This window comes from Plodia interpunctella, chromosome 22, assembly GCF_027563975.2.
Source record: "Plodia interpunctella isolate USDA-ARS_2022_Savannah chromosome 22, ilPloInte3.2, whole genome shotgun sequence".
Lineage (NCBI taxonomy): Eukaryota > Metazoa > Arthropoda > Insecta > Lepidoptera > Pyralidae > Plodia > Plodia interpunctella.
The window spans coordinates 914,830-937,368 of NC_071315.1; the positions used below are offsets into that span (position 1 = coordinate 914,830).

A 22,539-nucleotide genomic window follows, 5' to 3' on the forward strand; every position below is an offset into this window, starting at 1 on the left:
ATTAAATATAAAAGAAACTTTTTAGCAAAAAGTTGTCGAGTTAGATTAAATTTGATGAAACAAATTTTAATTCAACAGAGACGGTGAATGGATTAACAAAAAGGATGAGATGAGAATGACGTTATTAATATTAAAGGAGTGCTGGCCCATGTTGTAGGGTGACTATGATATCACATCCTGAATTAATCGTTATTCATCCATTTTATAAAACAAACTTCGATGCCGCGTCGGTCTGTCTGTTCGCGATAAACTTAAAAAACTATTACACGGATTTGCGGTTTTCTCTAACGCAGAGTGCGATTGTCGAGAAAGGATTAGTATATGCTAGTATATATAATGTATATTTGTAATTATTCGCCCGGGTGCAATATTATATACATATGAACTTTCTTCTTAAATCACCTCTCATCAGAATTGGTTGGGTAGTTTTAGATCTAAGTATACATAGGGACAGACAGACTGAGAGCGAGAGGCGACTTTGCTTTGTATATTGTACAATATATTTTAAAAAAAAGAACGTATTTAATGCTAAATTAAGAAGAAGCATGCTATAAGCATCCTCTACGGGTATACTATATTTCCGGCTCCGACGCTCTATGGCGGCGAAACAACCGGGAAACGCTAAGAACTTTAGAAAGTGTATTTAAGTAATAGTTCAGTGCGTCATACTATGCAGTGAATAGGCTATTTTCCACCGTGTAAGAAAGAGATAAAAATAGTTTACTTCCATAGACGGATCAAATGAGAAGTATAATAAATTGTATTAAATTTCGACTTAGTACACATGTCAATATCGATAGAAAACAACAGATCACGTCGGAGCTGTAACGCACTGCGTTGTCGCAACGGAACACGACTGAGCAATAGGGCATGGCCCTTATGTGAATGTTACAGCATCAAGATCGATCGTGTGTGCCCAAATTCACAGTCATCTTTGTCAAAGCTATCTTAACCCACATAGCGTCCTCGATAAAAGCACATAAAAGCTCGAACTAGACCTTGGCACAGTTTTGACGCTTCAAAAGCTAGCTGAGAGCCCTTATGGTGGTTAAAGCTTTGAGCTTTAACAGGCTTTTGATAACAAAATTTGCTGAAATCAATTCTATCTGATTTTACAAGCTAACTTGCAATATGTGAACGTGATTATTGTTCGGATCTTGTCTCGGAATATTGTAGTTTTGAAGCTAATAATATGTGCAGTAAACCATTTGCAGTTCTCGTCGGGAGCCGTTCCTGGGGCCTGCACCTTCATGCTTGACATAATGCATTCTCATTCAAAAACGTGTGTGCAAAATTTCAGCTCAATCGGTTTAAGATATTTGCTTCAAAGTTGAGTTACAAGATTCCACCCGAACAAATTACTTAATAAAATGCGAAAATTTTTATATTTGTGTAACATATATTGTAATTTAAATAAAGGGATGTAAATTATTATTTCATATATAAGACATCTCTATGAAAGTAATCCTCGATTTCATTCTTAGCTACGATGCTTTGAATAAATAAATAATAAATAAATATATCAGGACAAATCACACAGATTGAGCTAGCCCCAAAGTAAGTTCGAGACTGGTGTTATGGGATACTAACTCAACGATACTAGATTTTATAACATACACATATATAGATAAACATCCAAGACCCGGGCCAATCAGAAAAAGATCATTTTCCATCATGACTCGACCGGGGATCGAACCCGGGACCTCTCGGTTCAGAGGCAAGCACATTACCACTGTGCCACCGAGCTCGTCAATTTGAATTTGAAGCCGAATCTAAAATAGCATCAGTCTGAAATACATTTGGTTACCTGTATACGTCATTTTGAATGTAATATTTCCGAGGGAGAATCCAGTCAGACCCTCACTTTGCATGTTCGTGACTTGAATAAATAAGTGAATTATCAGTTTACGATTTCACTGAATACCGACACTCTTACATAAATTTGCTCGATTCGGTAATTTTCGTTTTTTTTCGTCAGTAAAATGTTTTGACAAAAAATCCGTTGTGAATTTGACTCGCACTTGTTTCTTCACCTTTTAAATATAATTCATACACTCATATGTTCATACACTCATCTAAATAATTATACATAAACCTTCCTCAGGAATCACGCTATCTTTTGGTGAAAACGGTACCAAAATCCAGGCAGTTTTTTGTGTTTATACAGACAGACCGACAGATCCTACATACCTTTTAATTTTCATCAAAATCAGATCAATGGTTCGAAAATTATCGCGTTATAAACATACATACATACCAGTATGTATGGTCTGATTTTGATGAAATTTAAAAGGTATGTAGCATCTGTCAATAGAATTTTAAGTTCGTGGGGTATCAAAATTCGAAAGTCGTTTTTGAAATATTCATAATTTTGTAAAACGTCATCAAAAATTTATTGTGTTCGCGAGATCTAAGTTCGCGGCGAACAAGTAGTATATACAAGAATGCAAACTTTATCTCCAGTTTTTTTAAATGTCACATCTGTGTTTAATGTCTCATGTGATGTTTCTTGCAATGTTTGTTGTCTCTGTTTTCAGGAGAAACAGAAACAACTTTTGCTCATAGTTGCTGTTCCATTATGAGTGAAGTGAGACAGTGAAGAATGGTCCACGTATTAATTTTCTTGTTTTGGAATGTCTCAAGGTTTTGTCTAGTCATCTGGCTTTCTTGTATGATTTATGGATTTGGATCCAGTAGCGTATAGAAATGTTATGAATCCTTTAGGTTCTGTACCCAAAACGTGTCTTATTAGTCATCTCTGTCATCCTCGCGCGTGGTTACATTCAGAGCTGTGGCGCCACGAAACCCAGCATAAAAACTCTATATATCTATAAAATTTTGCAGAATTGGCTATGTTTTACAACCGACTCCTTATGGATGCTAATGTTTCCTATCAGCTGTCTAAGACTTGTGTCCCTTAGTCGCTTCGTACGACATCCACAGGAGGATTTGGAGTGGTGCTATTTTAGCCTCTATTAGTACCATATTAGTCTTCATCATTATCATTAACAGCCATTTGAACGTCCCCACCGCTGGGGTACTGGCCTTCCTTATAGATGGATAAGGAGTACGGGCCATGACCCACTGCAGGTCCATTGCGGATTGGCTGGTTTTAACCACTGCAAATAGAATAGGGGCCAACGGCTTAACGTGCCTTCCGAAACACGGACAAGCTCAAGATTTTTGGTCACCCATTGCGAGAGTGACTTAACCGACCACACAACTCAAATTCAAATAATTTATTCAGAAATTAGACCTTCACAGGCACATTTTCTCGTCAATTTTTATATTTATTTCTCACAACTACTGGTAATATTAACGCGACCAATCGGTAATATTAACGTAGTGTTTTCTATTGGCTTCTCCATTTCACACACTAGGTGATAAGTTATTAAAGGCAAGTGGTGTTCATTGAATACAACTAAACATAAGTCAGATTCACGTGGCCCAATTAGGATTCGAATTTGCCATCACAGCCGGCAACAGGCCGCTAAACCAACGCCGCTTGCGTTGAGGAATACGACTGTTTAAAAGAAGAAAACAAGTAAACTTTATCGCAATGGCCACGAATCACAGGAACACCAATAAAATAATATTAAAAGTTGGGAACTTTTTAGTGATAATGCGCGCCCCTAGTCAAAAGTTGGACCCATAAATAGTTGCTTTCCAGAATCACGACCGGCTTTCCCTGCGACGTGAATTACTGAATTGTGCTTGTAAAGGTAGACAGGTATGCTATGTATAATATATACATACTAAACAGTAAACAGTAAATATTTATATTTTTGAAGTGAAAACTTCTTTAGCGGCGTTGTGCTATTTTTGTGATGGGTAAAAAATGTTAAACTCGCGTCAGGACACATGATCGGAAATTCGTAAGATGTCAAAAATGCACAACGTTAATATTCAAGTTTTCATTTCTGCCGGCACTCTCAGCACGGTGCTCGTGCTAGTGCTCCCATTCTAGGGCGGAACCACACGCCAAACTTGCGGGAACTTAAAAACAGTGTTGTTATCAAATAAAACTTCACCTATTAAAACAAGAACAAAACCAACAACAACACGTGAAAACACAACTCACGCTTTGTCAAGCGAAGTCGTATGCTTTGACCCGGATAAGCCCTCGTTCACATGAGCGTAGAAAATAGGACGACTTTACATTAATATAATACGCTTTATTGTACAAAAGGCAAAATAAGTATATTTAAACTAAAATCTAACGCGCACGTACCTCTTATGAAACGTCCGAAGTTTACAGGGTACGTGCGCGTTAAATACCCGTATTGTAAGCAATTAAAACGCAAAATTTTAAAATTGGTGAAACTAAAATCATTCAATGTTCAATTCCAGTTCTTTTGCATCAAATTATTATTATTTTAAAAATTATAATTAAACGAAAGACGTCTCTCATAAGACGGCATTTCCGCTTATTAGAGCAATTTCTTCCAAATAAACGGATATGTTTTGTGACGTGGGGTTGCCGCCCTAAAATGAGACCGCTCTATCTAAAGGCGAAGCATTTCTTCGCATGAAATTTTTTTCACGTCAAATTTTATAAATTGTTATAGGATAAAAAAATATATCGAGTTCTCTCGATTCAGAGGCAAAGCACTTTACCATTGCGCCACCGAGGTCCTTAGAGACTGAGAAAAGAAACAAAAAATATTATAAAACAAGGAAACCCCAACTCTTGGCCAGCCAAGCAAAGTGGCATCATCTGACCCGGATAATGAGCCGGTGTTGTACCTGTCGGATATTGACGGATATCCGGAACCGGGTCAATTTGTTCCGGGTCGGGACGAATTGCTTGACAAAAACGAAAGAGGTTTTGTTAGAATTAATTCCTAAAATGTTAAGTAAAATGTATCTTTGTGATTCGCATGTGAGTTACTTAAAACACCCACATTTAGTCAATAGACGTCCTTGGAGAAAAGGCTGCGGTGAAGTTCGTTGCGCCGCTTCTTCTTCACCTGCGCTTTGGAAGTCGGCAGTGAACTTAAGTAAATTTAATAATATTGATGCGAAAGTTTGTGAGAAGAAAATGAGAAACAAACATACATACACATTGTTGACTGTAATAATATAAAAAGTTTTTTTCAAATTATGTATTATTTTGAAATCTTCATTGAAACTTTTTAGTTATTTGGTTTCCTTACAATAAACATGAGACGTTTAAAAAATAACAAAAGCCCGTAAAAGTTTGATCTTGATATTTGAAAATACGCGGAGCACAGAGTATTAACAATGTTACAATATTGTCGCAGATATAGCTGTAAACAAACACAAGATATTTACACGACTTATTCCGTTACCTCGCTAGTCTAAAGCCCGGTCCGCTGCGCCATGTTTTGAACAGAACATTGTTCAAAATCATAATTTTATCGTTGTAATTTATGTTTTTGAACAAATATTCTGTTCCAAACATGGTGCAGCGGACCCGGCTTAAGATATCTCCACAAACTCTTGGTTCAATATGAATAGACATATTTATTTTCTTGATGAGCTCTCAGATCCGTAGACTAACTTAACAATAGACAATATAACATTTATTGGTCTTCCCGGCTTCGCTCGGGTAAAACAACAATAAGTTATAGACCTGAACCTTCCCCAGGAATCACATTATATATTTAAAAAAACGCATCAAAAATTGTTGCGTAGTTTTAAAGATGCAAGCATACATATGGATCGATACTTTGTTTTATAAAATGGTTTCAGAAATGTATATGCTGACAACCCTAGCCGTAGTTAAGCCCTACTTGCCTTACTACCATACTACACAACAACCAACCAAAACAACGAATCAAAACTAATCTAAAAAAAATAATTATGGCATTTGCAATCTTTCCATAACGGCATGTCTCAAATATAAGCCAAGGCCACAAAGTTCTGGTAATTTAATGGAGATAGTAGGTACTCCGTACGAATAAATATATTAGGACAAATCACACAGAGCCCCAAAGTAAGTTCGAGACTTGTGTTATGGGATACTAACTCAACGATACTATATAACAAATACATATATAGATAAACATCCAAGACCCGGGCCAATCAGAAAAAGATCATTTTCCATCATGACCCGACCGGGGATCGAACCCGGGACCTCTCGGTTCAGTGCAAGAACCTTACCACTGCATCACCGAGGTCGTCAAACGAAGAACTTACTAAATCCATGGGTAATTTATAAGGTCAGCATATTTCTTTTATCTATGGCCAGCATGATTCGTCACGCTTACTCTTTAAATTGACGGTTTTAACAATTCTACAAAAATCACATATTACTTCCGAGTCATTACTGAATTTATAGACCATCTACAAGTCTTAAAAAGAAACAAGTTGAAGCCTGAAGATTTCCCAAGATATCGCTCTCCCTCCTCCTCGTCTATTTCTATAAATATCTTTGAAGAATAGACACTTTATTTTACCTGAGACAGGTCAAACAGTTTGTCGACTGTAGCTTTACAAGACATGATCCAAGTTCTGGCTTCTGATGTCAGGTCACGCGTAACATCGTTTACGAATTTAGTTGTTTTCTTTTTTAAAAGATTTGTTATATATGTCACACATGCTTTTAACTTTGAAAACAATAATGAGATTCCGGAATTTTTTCTTAGTTATTTTCTTTCGGGGTCCTACGGGAAATCCGGTTAGTTACGGGAATTGTAGACCTAACCACCTACTTGCGTGCATCCGGGGCATTGATGGCAATAGCGTAGTATACTTATTGATAGAGAAAACTGTAAATTTGATGCAAAAAGTGTTTTTACACACGAAAAAATACGGGTTAGTGTGCTAATATATTTTATCCTTCGCCGTGTGAGATGCCAAAGGTCTGACAACTAAGAGTACTGAAGAAGAAAAACTAGGAAAGTGACTGACTCTGGACTCAGGAAGAAACCAGGATAACACTGAGACGCGGTAAAAAAATATTATGACTGTTTTATTGCACGTCGCACGAAGCATTTACAGTATTGCATTATTCTTATCTATCCGTGACTCGATTTTTGTGAGGTCCAACACGACGTCGCTGTTATCTGTGGCGTGATATAAGTCCTTCAGTGTGCAGGTGGTAGGGCACCTAGGGCACGACAGTAAATGAGCCATGGTTTGGGGAGAGGTACCACATTTGCAGGCGGTCAGTGCTATATATTGCCCTTATTAGATAAGATTTCTTTGGAAGTCGTGTACACATCCTATTAGACTATCGCATAATTCCAATCCCAACTAATATTATCCCAACTAATATTATAAATGCGAAAGTAAGTTTTTTTATTTGTTTGTTTGTTACCTGTTCACGCAAAAAAATACACATAGGATACTTTTTATCCCGAAATTTCAGGAAATTTCGTGCATATTTCAAATTCAATGGACGTCAAAACGTTCTCAAGACCGTAATTTCAACAAAAAACAGGGAATCACTTTAAAAAGTTCGTAAAGATTGTGTCGCAGCCCACAAACAACTTTAACGGCCATTCTGTAAAGCTTAAAGTTCGAGGCGAAACTTTCTGACGCCACTTTTGAACATGGACTTTCGTAATTATTTTCAGTGTAGTCTTTAAACTTTTTCTTCGAGAGATTTGTGCTTTTCGCGATACGAGATTCTATGAACTTTTGAGAGAGTAATTTGTCTACTTTTGCACTAGTGTGAGTAATAATTATTATTTGTTTTCTCACCATAACTACAAAAAGTATATTTAGCTGTAAGTACCCCGGTACTCCGAGTGGTAATCTATTCGATCGAATCGAAAATTTAATTAGATTAATTTGAAAATTTAATATTAAACATAGTATAAAATAAAGTCACTTCTCTCTGACTATCTGTCCCTATTTATGCTTAGATCTTTAAAACTATGCAACGGATTGTGATGCGGATTTTTAATATATATATAGAGATTCAATTTTAATAGAAAGATAGAAAAGGAAGGTTTATTTATGTATAAAACATGCATAATATTGTATCCGTGCGAAGCCAAGGCCAATAAAAATATATATTACCAAAACATCTACAAAAAAATTGATTCTACAGTGATGTTAATTCCAATAGGTACACTCTAGTAACACCTCCCGGACCATTCAACTTTATAAAACAGACAATAGAGTGATCCTAAAAGGGTTTCCTTTTTTTCTTTTTAGCTACAGACTCCTAAATAAAACCGGCCAATTGCGAGACGGGTTTGCGTGGGAAGGATTCCATTCATACATCTATACTATTATTATAAAGACGCATTTGTGAGTTTGTGAATTTGTGTGTTTGAGGCGCGTAATCTCCGAAACTACCGAACGTATTTCAAAAATTCTTTCACCATTAGAAAGGTACATTATCCAAAATTGCTATAGGCTATATTTTATCTCAAAATTCCCACGGGAGCGAAGCCCCGGGCAACATCTAGTTATCAATGAAAACGTTAAATATTTATTTTATTATAATTTAAGTATTTATTTGTTACTATCATTTGCCCGCGGCTTCGCCCATGTTAAATTCTCACGGGAACAGTTATTTTTTCGGGATGAAAAGTACCCTATGTCCTTATGCATACTTTAAACTACATGTATGAAAAATTTCAAGAAGATTGGTTGTGTAGATAGAGCGTGAAAAGGTCACAAACTTACTTTCGCATTTATAATGTTAGTTAATAATAATAAATATATTGGGACAAATCACACAGATTGAGCTAGCCCCAAAGTAAGTTCGAGACTTGTGTTATGGGATACTAACTCAACGATACTATATTTTACAACAAATACATATATAGATAAACATCCAAGACCCGGGCCAATCAGAAAAAGATCATTTTCCATCATGACCCGACCGGGGATCGAACCCGGGACCTCTCGGTTCAGTGGCAAGAACTTTACCACTGCACCACCGAGGTCGTCAAAAGGTCGAGTTAGGATAGGATTAGGTAATAGACGGACAAACGGACGGACAGCGGAATCTTAGTAGTAGGTTCGCGTTTTAACCTTTGTGTGCGGTACCCTGAAAACAAATGTTTCAGAACAGTTCTGATTATTACCATTCATTCGATTGGATTTATTTGTCGTGACGCGGGGGGCGGGGGGCGCTGGGTGGGGGTGAGCAAATCAAATAACATAAAACAGGTCGTTGCCTCTGGCCCAGGTGAAATAGGGTGACCCGATTTTGATGGGGAATTAAATTTGTTACTTATTATTTGTCAGTGTAAATACTAAAAGTAACTACAAAGGTAAGTACTAACAGGCTAGTTGCCAATTTTTGCTTCGATGACTACTCGAAGGCCTGCATTAATAGATACACCAATAAAAAAAATATTGCGACAATGACAATACTTTCAAAGATATGACAAAAATCAACCAATGTTCTTGAAATTTTGCATACATGTAGTTTGAAGTATGGAGGATATAGGGTACCTTTCATCCCGGAAAATTAAGGCGAAGCCGCGGGTAAAAATAGTGTAAAATGAAATGTACACTTATTGAAATAGATTCTTTAATAAGAGTCTTGTATAGCATAAATTTAATTCCTAAACAAAATGATCTCCAGTAAAATTTAGGGAAAGCTTATCTACCCCTGGGACTAGCCTAAATTTGTCGGAACTTTGTAGTAAGGGACGAGGAAGGGATGAAGAAGTGTTACATTACGTTAAGAGTTAATTATTAGTTATAAGTTATTACATCATATGTTATGTTTGAATATAGAGAGGTTTTAAATATTGTATTATAACTAGAAATGCTTTTATATGCGAAAAAATTACATGTACTTTATTAGGGTATTATAATGAAATTGCGGCCCCACCTGGCTTCACTTAAATAAACAGAGCGAGATAAAAAAAAAACAGTTTTTTTTTTTTAGTTTACAAAAATATCATATTTGACTTGTTTATGAGATAAGCTTTTAATGTCGTCAGAGAGCAAATATTTCTTTCAATGCGTGTTCAAAAAAATATTTTCCGTGCAGTATATCGCTTAGGAGTTCCCTCATTGATCAACCGCTCTTGGTCCACTATCAGATCTAGTGTATATAATGAATACATTAAACCATAAACTAAATCAATCACTCGATGGATATAAATTTTCCCACAAGCTTTTAAAGCATTTAAGCAGTAACTGATTTTATACGCAAAAAATCAACTCAAATTTCAATCTTACTACCACTCCATAGGATCCATGTATCCTAATGTGTGGTTAAATTTACAAGTGACTTCACACCGCGACGAAGGGTTCACTCAAGGGCCCTTCCACATTCACAATTAGCTACGTCTTAAATCTCTTAATTGGGGTAACCACTAATTATCCTTTCCTAAGGACTTCGCAGATAGTTCTGGACTTTTTCTCTTTCCAACTTTTTAAGGCAATGTTGTTAGGATGCTGACCAAGAAACTTTGCCCCTTACACACACAACTCATGCTAGAAGTTGGCGCATTTGCACACCAACTATCGCACGCTCCGATAGTTCTGTACACTTGTTCTTTCAAACGTTTTAAGGCAAAGTTTTTAGGGTTTCATTGGTGGATAATTAACTTTGCCCCCTGCAAACTATACCAATAACTTGCTCACTCGCATGCCAACTGCCGCACATATTAGCTGGCATATGAAAAGGGTATTTTTTAGGTCGATGAAACTGAGTCGGTGTCTAAAGAAATATAAAATTCGGCTGATCAACTGATCGGACCTAAATAAAACCTTAAAAGATAATACATTCATAAATTATCGTTCTTACTTACTGTTTATTTGCGTATAGGGGGCTTACCATCATCTCATAACGCGATCCACTTTGCGACGTAAACTGATCTGCATCGCAAACTAGTATAATCAAGTTAATTTTTAGTATGAATGCGATTCATTTTAGGTTTCTGAACTGAACTGAGTTGCATTGGAATCCGTAAAAGTTGATGTAGCATATTATGAAAGTAGTCTGCTGAGCATATTATGAAAGAAACACACAAAGAACATGTACACAATATATACGCACTATATGCACGTCAATGTTCAAGTGTATCACTCTCTCGACCAAGCGTTCCTCGGTTGCCTCCCCAATGGACATGAGCCCAGGGCCCATTAATAGTCATGTGTATCGCGACGATCGTCACTACACAAAACATATTTTCAGAAAAACTTTTTTTCCGACAACCCTATCTCTAGAAACGTATAAAATATTTACGAAGTTTGATCTAATACTTCCGATTGTGTTTCAATGTTATCAAACGAATTGACGTTTCAAAGAGATAGAACAGTTCCCTAAAGTAATTTGTAAACCCTTGAATGCGCTTTGGGAGTTGAGTGCCTGTCCGGCTTCCCGTGGCCGGATGGACGGGACGAGGGTCTTTCCACACGTTAAAAAAAAAAAGGCAAAGAAATTATATTACTACTACTATATATTATTGAAAATACTAATACAACTTACTATTTATTATTAAAAAAGTATGAAAATGTCTTCCACTCAAACTTGTAGTCTCGAGTGTCGTAGTTATCGTGAGGAATAAACCTTACAACGAAGTTCGTGGCAATATTAATGGAGTCATTTGCTACTGTGTTATTCATTGCACACTTCCTCATCTGAGAGTTATTCCGGTTTCTTCCTCAGCTGTTCAGCAGATCCTTCTCCATTGCACACATTAGCAGATAAATCATTAACTAAATAATTATATAAAACATATAAATCATTAACTAGAGTCCAGGTTTTGTAACGATGTTTTCCTTCACTGTAAGCAAGTGGTGGTCGATTAAAACTACCATACTCGAGTCAGATTTATGTATAAACAGTTGCTTGAATAAAAGTCAATTTATCATACGCTCGAAATGGCAACGCATGGTACAGTCAACAGCACATCAAGTTACCCTGCGTGGCGCGGAATAGCGGCGAGTTTACAATGAATTTGTGGCAGGTTGATGTGCTGTTGACTGTACATGGCATGATTTAAATAAAACAAATTAAAGAGATTCAAATAAACGAGAAATAAAAACAATAACGTATTTAATAATTTCCAAGCTTTAACTTTAGATACGGAACATTAAAAATTAAATCGCGTTTTGTGTGTCTATGGTTATATAATGTCGGTGGAGCTAGAAACAATAACCATTTCTATACCTAACAGAACAAAAGAGGAACGAAACAGTTCAGAATTTATGTTAGTGAGAACCGGGAACTCGTGTTGTGCTCAACAATTTATTGTCTAAAGAATTTATACTTTCCGCTCGCATAGACGTAAAGTGAGTGTAAGGTACTATCTAGCCGTACACTAACGCCCCCATCACATTTTTATCAATTCTTTTAATATTTTAGCGAAAAATAAAAGAATATATAATAGGTACATAAAGAGTTTCGCTAGAAATTATTATAATTTTCTATAATACAATGTGGTCACAATTGACTAAACGGATTTCGGTATCTCGCACGTTTTCGGTTTAGTGTGAATTTATTTTTTCTATTATATCATAATTTGTCAAGATCATTATTTGTTTATCGCTAAGCAATAAAGGAAATTGATAAAAATGTGATGCAAGAAACAAGACAAAAGCTAGTATAGGACATCTTCCCATTCATTGTCGCATTCCTCATCGCTGAGGGTCGTGGTCAAAACATGGAATAAAAACATTGAAAACACTCTTTCCCCTGGACGCCTTAAACTAATATATATTAGGACAAACCACACAGATTGAGCTAGCCCCAAAGTAAGTTCGAGACTTGTGTTATGGGATACTAACTCAACAATACTATACTTATAACAAATACATATATAGATAAACATTCAAGACCAGGGCCAATCAGAAAAAGATCATTTTCCATTATGACCCGACTGAACAAACCCGATCGAACCCGGGACCTCTCGGTTTAGAATAGCATAGGCAAGCACTTTACCACTGCGCCACCGAGATCGTCAACCTCCAAACCATTAGCAATAATAATACAATTACTAGAACTATTGACTTGGTGTGAATATTGAAGGGATAAAAGACTTAAAATCGCAATTTTAGTGTTTTTTCACAAGCTGTAGGTATTTAGTTTCTAAATCTTAAAATATTTCACAAAGTTTCTTAAGACTGATACCGAGCCGTTCAACCTGTGTCCCTTCAGAGTCTGTGAAAAGAGTAACTTTATTCAAATTTATTATCCTGTTGAGATTTATAATCAAGACATGCTTTAAGAGATTTCTCGACCGTATGTAAAAGGTTTTTATCAAAAAGATTTGTCTCGCAGCAGCGACATTTAAAGTAATATATACTAATCAAACTAATATTATAAATGCGAAAGTTTGTGCCGATGTATGTGTAGGTATAATAAAATACTTGGTACTCCAATAAAGCACCAGCAATGTATGCAGAATGTGCCAAATTCTGGCGAACTGTTCGACTACTATTGCCCTCGAGAACATTAGGAAGATAATGAGAAAAATGACTTCTTTAGGGGTTTTCACGTCAAACTGAAGTATGATATAATATATAATTTGCATATAAAACGCTATAAAGTGAATTATATAATACAAGTTGTGGGTATTCCCAGGACTTGTATTTTTATATACCTACCTAAAAAACCTAAAAATTATGTAACCTATAAATACTGGAAGAAATCCCTTTCTGGGATAAGTCCACCTTTGTACGCGTTCTTTCTTTACTTTACTGCTTTCTTTGTATGTGTTTTCTTCGTGCAATAAAGAGTTTACAAACAAACAAATATTTTTGACTTTTTGAATTCTGTATTAAGTACATATGTAATTAACTTTATAGCGTGTTAACTTTATGCAAATTATTGTTTAAAAGAATCACGGGTAAATCTATTCGAAGAAAAGCTAACATAACGCTAGAGGTAACTATGGAAAACAGAGGACAAACGCTTTAGCTCGAAATTATTCATGGCAGCCGCGTGTTATCTCAATGCACAATATGGAGCACGCAGAAAATTTACCGAGCGAGCGAAGCGAGCGATGTCTACAAATCAACTCTACAAATCAAATCTATGTATATAAGTATGTTTGTAAGGTACTAGATGTCGCCTGGGGCTTCGCTCCCGTGGGATTTTTTAGATAAAATATAGCCTATAGCAATCTTCGATAATGTACCTTTCTAATGGTGAAAGAATTTTTGAAATCGGTTTGATAGTTTCGGAGATTACCCGCCTCAAACAAAGTCACAAACGCTTACCTCTTTATGTAATAGAAGATAATAGAAGAAGAAAGAAGATAGATATAGGATCTGTCAATAGAATTTTTAAAATATTTGGATTATTTTGTAAAAAATTATTGTGTTCACGAGGTCTAAGTTCGCGGTGAACAACTGGTACACTAAATCCAGCAACTCTTATATGTCCATTCGTTAATCTATAATTCCTCTAAGCCGGGTTAATGTCGCTGACACACCGAGAGCTTAGCTAAAGTGACCCGCGTTTTACTGATTTTAAGTTACTAAGTTTGAAAGTTGTGGCAGGTATAGTAGTTATAACACCAGCTTGTGATCTGGTCCAAGGTTCGAATTCTACTCGCCATAAGAGGTTCTATCGTCAATAACAGAATGTAAATTATTCATAATGTCGTAATTTAAATGTCAAAAAATTAGCTTTTTCAATTAATTATTAAAAATCCTAACTAACGTTATAAATGCGAAAGTAAGATTGTTTGTTACCTCTTCAAGCTCTATCTACTCAACCAATCGTGATGAAATTTTGCCTACATGTAGTTTGAAGTATGGAGAACGACATGGGTACTTTTCCCCGGAAACTTAAAGCGGTCGAAGCTGCGCGCATAAGCTAGTTCATAAAAAGACTCAACTTACGAAATATACGTATTTAATTTTAATTTGTTTTGTGTATACTGCCATCCACATATCGGTAGATACCGTTACTGCCTGGCCTTGCCTGACAGAAGGGGCAAACCCAAGAAGTGCTGGCTTGATGTCGTCGAGGATGATATGCGTGACAATGGTCCGACAACTAGGGATGCCGACGACCGTGGGAAGACTTAATGTAGGAAAACGGATCCTGAGCTCGGAAAACTCACATAAAAGACAGAATAAATATTAATATAATCAATATGGCCCATTAATGTTCGACATAAGACAGTTACTAATTAATGTTCATCAACCTGATCTGCGGAAATTCGACAATGCTTTGATGTCGGAAACCGAGAATTTCGGAATATTCTCACAAATTTCGATGTTAATTGAATCTGGGCGGCGGGTATCATGAAGACACGACTTAGAGCCGTGTCCCATTGCTCCGTTGCGACGCACCACGTTGAAGTTACGTCGTGCTCTATATAGTTTTCTATAGGTTTTGACACTGATGTGCGTTGAGATGTTATAGAGACTTCATACAATTTCTGCGTTGGTCTGCGTTTTCTGTCGATGGACGTCAAAATGACGAAGCTTTAGTGAGCAAATCGGCCATGACCCTTAGTTATAATAGTATTAGGTACTGGAAGTATTATATAATATGGTATTAAGTATAATCCACACAATTAAAATAGTCATTTGATGACGACCTCGGTGGCGCAGTGGTAAAAGGTTTGTTCACCCTGATGAGCATTTCCTGTTGATGCATAAAAAATCGAGGATCTGGAACACCTGAAGAAGAGTCACAATGATCCAGCTAAACTATAGGAATTATTCAGTCGTATGAGCATCTTCTGTATAGGTATCGTTACGCTTTGACTGTACAGTTAATATTCCGTAATAATTTTGACAACTTACCGAAAATTGTTCGGTCACGCGAACGAAATCGCGCGCATCAGCTAGTTTTTCAATAAATCATTCCTAATTGTCTGTATTTTTTTTTCTGTCTTAAGCCCTTTAGGTTATGACCGTGTTACGGCTTACTTATTCAAAATTTGTTTTTCATCAAGTCTTCTTTTCTTATTCAAAGTTCTGAACAGACGATAGAAGGTTTAACCAAACAAGAATTATTCATGTGCAATTTTTACTACGTATTTGTAACTTCAATATGCGAAAGTTTGTGTGGAAATATATGTACTTTCATAAACAAAAATCTGCAATATTTTACCCGTACCATCAACAGCTCATCCTAACTGATTTTATTCGAAATTCGTCGCTATTACCACCCCCATAGAGGTTCCTGTTTCGATGTAATACGGCGCTGACTGTAATTGAAAGCAGTATGTAGCGACTCCACGCGTGTAAACTAAACATGGTCCATAAAAGATGGCCCACATTTTCCAGTTTTCATCACTGCCGTTTTTATTTTCGTTTTTTGTTTTTGATTACACAGATAATTTTTGACGACCTCGGTGGCGCAGTGGTAAAGTGCTTGCCACTGAACCGAGAGGCCCCGGGTTCGATCCCCGGTCGAGTCATGATGGAAAATGATCGTTTTCTGATTGGCCCGGGTCTTGGATGTTTATCTGTATGTGTATTTGTTATAAAATATAGTATCGTTGAGTTAGTATCCCATAACACAAGTCTTGAACTTACTTTGGGGCTAGCTCAATCTGTGTGATTTATCCTAATGTATTTATTTTTTTACGTATTCGTATAGCTATTTATTTACGTAATGAAATGTGTTTTATTAACATTTTTCCTAGAAAAGGATAGTGGCGTGTGGTTCCGTACTAGAATCCACTCGATATTCTCCCGTGTATGTCGTACGAGGCGACAAGGGACACACAGACAACAATAGCATTAGCGATAATGTGTAAACAGCGTAATATTTATTTTTATATATTTATTGCTATGTGAAGCAGAAACCATCCTATTTCTTTGTGGCTTAAAGTAATTACCAAGTCAAGAACATCAAAGACAATTTAAAAAGTCTAAATAACTTAAAAGCTCTCGAAGAAAGCTCTCAAGAAGATCCTCAAAGCTTTTTCCAAAGTAAAATGTCTACTTTAAATAAATTGCTCATTTTTTGCGGACTTCAATGAAGTTTTTACCTGAAGAAATTTTAAATTTATTTAACCGTTATAGAATGATTAATGTTTTTTTCAAAGATTACACAGGTTAATATGACGTGGAATAACACATACGGTACTTTTCTCCCGAAACTCAAAAGGGAGCGAAGCCTCGAGCCGCTGCTAGTATAGAATAAATGTGTGTATTAAAAAATCTTTTATATGAAACAAGCGGCCCAGTAGTTTTTGAGTTTATCGCCAACAGACAGACACGTCATAGAACTTTGTTTTATAATATGTAAGGGTAAACAGTAAATTTTGTCTTTCTGTACTAAAGAGTGGGTTGCACCGTCAACTTCGCAAAGTACGCTATTCTGTCTAAATGTCGGCCCGGTTAAAATCAACGTCAAATTTGCTAAAAATACAATAAAAAATTTAACAAAACCTCACACAAACATCTCCCAACAATGCAATTTATTGGCGATCGTTAAAAAACACCACTCGACCCGTTTTCCGGATCAACCGGCTCGACCTCGTAAATTCTGATTAATATTCGACTATAAAAAAGTTGATTACACGTAATTGGTCCAAATTCCCGATATAAATTGTAAAATGTAGGGACATTCTTTCAGTGGAAAAAGTGTATATTGGACTACATGTCGTAGGCTTTCATTTTGTATGCTGAATTAACGTGGACAAAAATTTTACCGACTTGTAACACACAAAATCGTTATTAAAAAGTATTACATTTGTGGAAGTCTGAAAATGCAGAGAAAATATCACTCGGCTAAATATTTACAAATAAAATATATATCTAACATCGATAAAAATAGTATAAAAACATAGCCAGATAGCATATTTCATAGAACTCTTAAATCCATCAAATAATTTTCCCGCCAAAATGAAGCCATAATAAAGGCGCCTGCTAATTACGCCGCGAAAAATTGCCATTTCATTGCCAGATTCCTAGGGCTGTACTAAATATGTTTATTTATATGAGTTTTATCCCGCGGCTTCGCCCGCGTGTATTTAATTTCTTAAAAGTAATGAAGTAAAATCTCAGTCACTCTTTAATCGCGTATTCTTTTAGACTGGTAAACATATGTTTCAAATTCGTATCTTTAGTTCAATTTCCCGTTTCCCGCTTCCTGGAATGTAGATATATCGTTGTAATAATGTACCGTTTCCTGCTTATTGTCCCATCACGTTTTACGTAATGTGTCCCGTCCCGTTTCCAACTACGACTCCCACTCCCGCTTTCTGCAACGCGTGCCGTCCTATTTTCCATCACGTGTTACATTCCGTTTTTTATTAACTACAAATTGTAAATAAAATATTTCATGGATCTCTCTTCAAAAATAATGAAGTTTCGTATTAATTTCCGCTCTTACATCATTACCATAGGGATGCAATTTTCAAAATCTAGTAAACTATGTACAGAACATCATATATTTTAAAGTGAAAATAGCTTGAAAAATAAAATGATGCATTAACTAGAAACACAGAGAATATACTAAAAACACCTTGGGCTTGTCTTAGTGAAATATTTAATAAGAATAAAAAAAAAATTTCAAATTATTAGAGAGTCGAAAGAGTTCGATAGAAAATATATATTCAAGTAAAATAACAAGCGAGTGACAACCCTATCTGTGGTCCCAGCAGGCGGGTTTTGGACTCATATAATTCCTCGTTGATTAAGTCACCACTGTCTACGAAATTAGGTCTATTAACTAATTTCTATTTAATTAGTCTCGTAGTTAATATTGAATTAGTTATTTACTAGTTGTACACCTAAGCCCGCCCTCACTTTTTGTGTTCCATAGTCCTACAGACAAGTAACCCTTAAAGTTTCGCCATATCCGTCCGTCCTACTGTCCGTCCATGGTCGAGCTCAAAAACTATCAATGCTCACTCGAATCATGTAATTTGGTATGGGTGTACAGGCTAATCACGCTGACAATGTGGTCAAAAACAATCTTGAAAAAAAAAACTAATTTTTAAGATTGGTTGAAAGTACACGTGAAGTGGTTTATTTTTTCATTTTTCCTATAGTGTGTGAATTGTATTTTAAAAATATTAGAGCCGAAAGACCGTTTTTAGATTTTGCAAAACGTTCGTTAAAGTTATTAACTTGCAATATTTGTATGAAATCCTACATACTTGTGAGGATGTATGCGTGTGTTACTCTTTCACGCAAAATCTACTGGACAGATTGTTATAAAATTTGGTACACGGGTAGATTACAACCTGGAATAATACATAGGGTACTTTTTATCCCGAAATTCTCACGGGTGCGAAGCCCCGGAGCGAAACTAGTTATATATAAAAGGTCGTAGTAAAAATAGTCTTATAAATGTAACATATTTTACAAGAAATTTAATTTTAAAAGATAACGAGCGTCCGTATTTTGTCCGAGGGATGTCCGAACGTCCGGTTTGTTCGGGACTGAGAACACTTTTATATATATATATATATATATATATATATATATATATATATATATATATATATATATATATATATATATATATATAAATTTATATATATATATATATATATATATATATATATATATATATATAAATTTCTCATTTTTAGGTTACAAAATAATGTTTGTCAGATCAAGTTATCTATTTGAATACTTTTCTTCCTTCTCTAAAAAATACTGATTTTATTTTTAATGACCTTTTTGAATTGCTGCGGTGCACACCTGCTTAGTATTAGTTTTAAGTTTTTATTTATTTATTGTTGTTACTTATGTGTTAATAGGCTTGTGTGCGTTGAGTTGTTCAAATAAATCATTTATTCATTCATTAAATATAGTAGCTATTGAATTAGGTATGTATTTTCGTGTAAATTCGTTAAATGATACTGAACTGAATAGGACTGTCGTGTTATATATGTTACAGTCTATGAATATCACAATGATCTTAGATATACCTACCTATTTTATCTAAGTATACATAATTTTAAAATTTTCTGACCGTGTCGTCTACCCAATTTACAAAAGTTTTATGAAAACGCTCATTTAAATTATGACATTAAAAACGATGTACAATCGTAATATACTTATAAAAATCACATTTATTAATTGATGTCTTTGAAGAAAAGGCCGCGGTGAAGTTTGTTGCGCCGCTCCTTCTTCACCTGCGCTTTGGAAGTCGGCGGACAGACTTAGTTTTAATAATTTTTTTAACATCAATCCTGAGTTAAATATTGAATTTTCATTTGAGATTTGGTAAATTACATTCACCAAAGCTACAAACTACTAGCAGTTCAATTGCGAAATGAAACGCAAGTTTTATGAGTGTCATTTCATTTGACAAAGAGCTTTTCACAAATATTGCCTTGGTGCTCGTTAGGCAAATTGCTCAATGCCATGGTTTGCAGCAGTAAACTTTGCCTGGGGGATTTATTACTTTCATCAACTGACCCGGTCAACATTTAACAATGCTACATTGTAATGTCGTGGTGCATTAATTTTTTGAAATAATTACCCTCAACCCATCTTATCCCACAACATTATAATAGGCGAAAGTTTGTATGTTTGTTACTTCTTCACGCTGAAACTACTAGACAATTTTTATGAAATTTGGTCATGAGGTACCTAGCTGATACCTTGGATTAACATTTATGGTAATAATTATCCCGAAAGTACGTGGTTCGCGTAGGATTTGGCCTAAAAGACTGATAGTCAACGGCGCTTTATGTGTAGATGGCGCTACTGTGCATAAAAACGTAAGTATTTTTTTTAAAGTGTATTAGTGTATCACGTGGGTAACACAACGGCGTGCAATTAGTTATATTCAGCTGTTATTACAGAATATCAGCGCTGTGTAGTGCGGCGTGTTGCGGCTTTATGCTGAGCAAAGCGCTCTTGTCGACCGCTGCATCATCAAATTATGTTTAGGAATAATTTTGTGTTTATATGTAAACCCTGGTATATAATAAAAAGGATAAAACATACTCTAAGTATGTTTATTCTCATTCCGTGAATCTACACAAATATTATAAAGAGATAAGCGTTTGTATGTTTGAGGCGGGTAATCTTCGAAACTACCGAACCGGTTTCAAAAATTATTTCACCATTAGAAAGGTACTTTATCCAAAATTGATATAGGCTATATTTTATCTCAAAATTCCCACGGGAGCGAATCCCCGGGCAATATCCAGTTCACTCATAATCTTATTATTTTTCTTGTGTTATGGCTCCATCGTTCGTCAAAACGATGATTCTGCAAAGCTAGTACATATCTGAATAGTAATTTGAGAACTCACCTGGTTTGATGCAGGACATGCCACACGCGCCGTCACAGAGACATTTCTTCTTCTTGCTCTTGCAGTCTTCGTCTGAAGAACACTTCCTCAGGCACTTCTGGAGCTGTAAGAAATAGGACATCCATACTAATATCCGAGTCTGTCTGTTAATATCTAAGGCTGTCTGTTTGTTCTCGCTTTCACGGCTAAATAACTGGACTGATTTTGATGAAGTTGGGTTTGCTTGTAGTTAGACAATTGTTCAAATACAAGCTACTTTTTCAAAAATCAAACTCCAAATTACTTTAACGGGGGGTGAAAGTTTGTATGAAAATCATGTCTGTTCCGCTTTCGCGGGCGAAGCCGCTGCCAAAAGCTAGTAAATAATGTACATTCGTCCACTTAGTTCTAATATTAGACCTATATATAAGACCTTTGTCTTTGGAGAAAAGGCTGCGGTGAAGTTTGTTGCGCCGCTTCTTACTCACTTTAGAGAGAGAGACTTACCAATAATGTAGCCTGTTCTTCATCCCTAGGACAGTTAGCTGATGGAGAGTTCCTAGGGTTCTTGTATACCCGTCCATCATCATCGGCTTCAGACCTGGTCTGCGTGGGTGACGGCTCGTCATCGTCTTCATCATCATCGGCTGACGTCGGACTTGGTAGTGATGAGACTGGAACAAGAGGAATTTCTGTTTTAATTTTTGTTTATTTACAAGCAGCCAGTTTCGGCTCGGCTCGGGTAAAAATATAATAAATTATACACCTCAGGAATCACATTATCTATTGGTAAAAACCGGATGAAAAACTGTGCATGTTTTTGAGTTTGTTTCCGACAGACAAACACGGCTAAGGACTTTGTTATATACTATGTAATGAGGATTTGCTAGCCGCAATGACTGTATAGATCTGTAGAAAACTAATTACGATTTGACGAGTAACTTTTATAATTTCCAATTAATGCTCGCAATTGTCGTGAAATCAATGTTATTAAAAAAAAGTAAAATATATATGTATATAACATATAATGGTCGGGAGTCGGGACCATTAGCAACCATTAAACTGTAAAGAAAATATTGGAATTGATTTGGGTCGAGTCTAAGCTAACAGATAATACACGACTTTGAACATTAGTTACGTTGCAAACAAAACAATACTTGTGTTTTGGTAATATTGTCGGCTGTTTTAGTATTTCTCCGATTTCACAATGCTCGAGTATATATGCTAGGTGCTTAATTAGAACATTCATAATGTTCGCTCACATTTAAAGACATATTATTTCAGGTTATTTCATATTAAAATAAATTTATTATAGACTAGAAGTTGTCCGGGGCTTCGCTCCCGTGGGAATTTTGAGTTAAAATATAGCTTATAGCAATCTTGGATAATGTACCTTTCTAGTTGTGAAAGAATTTTTGAAATCGGTACGGTAGTTTCGGAGATTACCCGACTCAAACATACAAAGTTACAAACT

The 22,539-nt window shown here is 35.8% G+C and overlaps 1 protein-coding gene across 2 annotated transcripts in view; it reads right to left on the reverse strand.

Annotated features, from left to right (window-relative positions):
* The window catches only part of Hasp (Hig-anchoring scaffold protein), an 81,626-nt gene that overhangs the window by 25,261 nt on the left and 33,826 nt on the right, over positions 1 to 22,539 (reverse strand). For both annotated transcript variants that reach the window (XM_053762341.2, XM_053762340.2), the window contains exons 2-3: positions 21,573 to 21,739; positions 21,087 to 21,189 (exon numbers count right to left, since the gene is read on the reverse strand). In XM_053762341.2, coding sequence (XP_053618316.1) covers positions 21,087 to 21,189; positions 21,573 to 21,739 — 270 coding nt within the window. The remainder of the gene's footprint in view (positions 1 to 21,086; positions 21,190 to 21,572; positions 21,740 to 22,539) is intronic.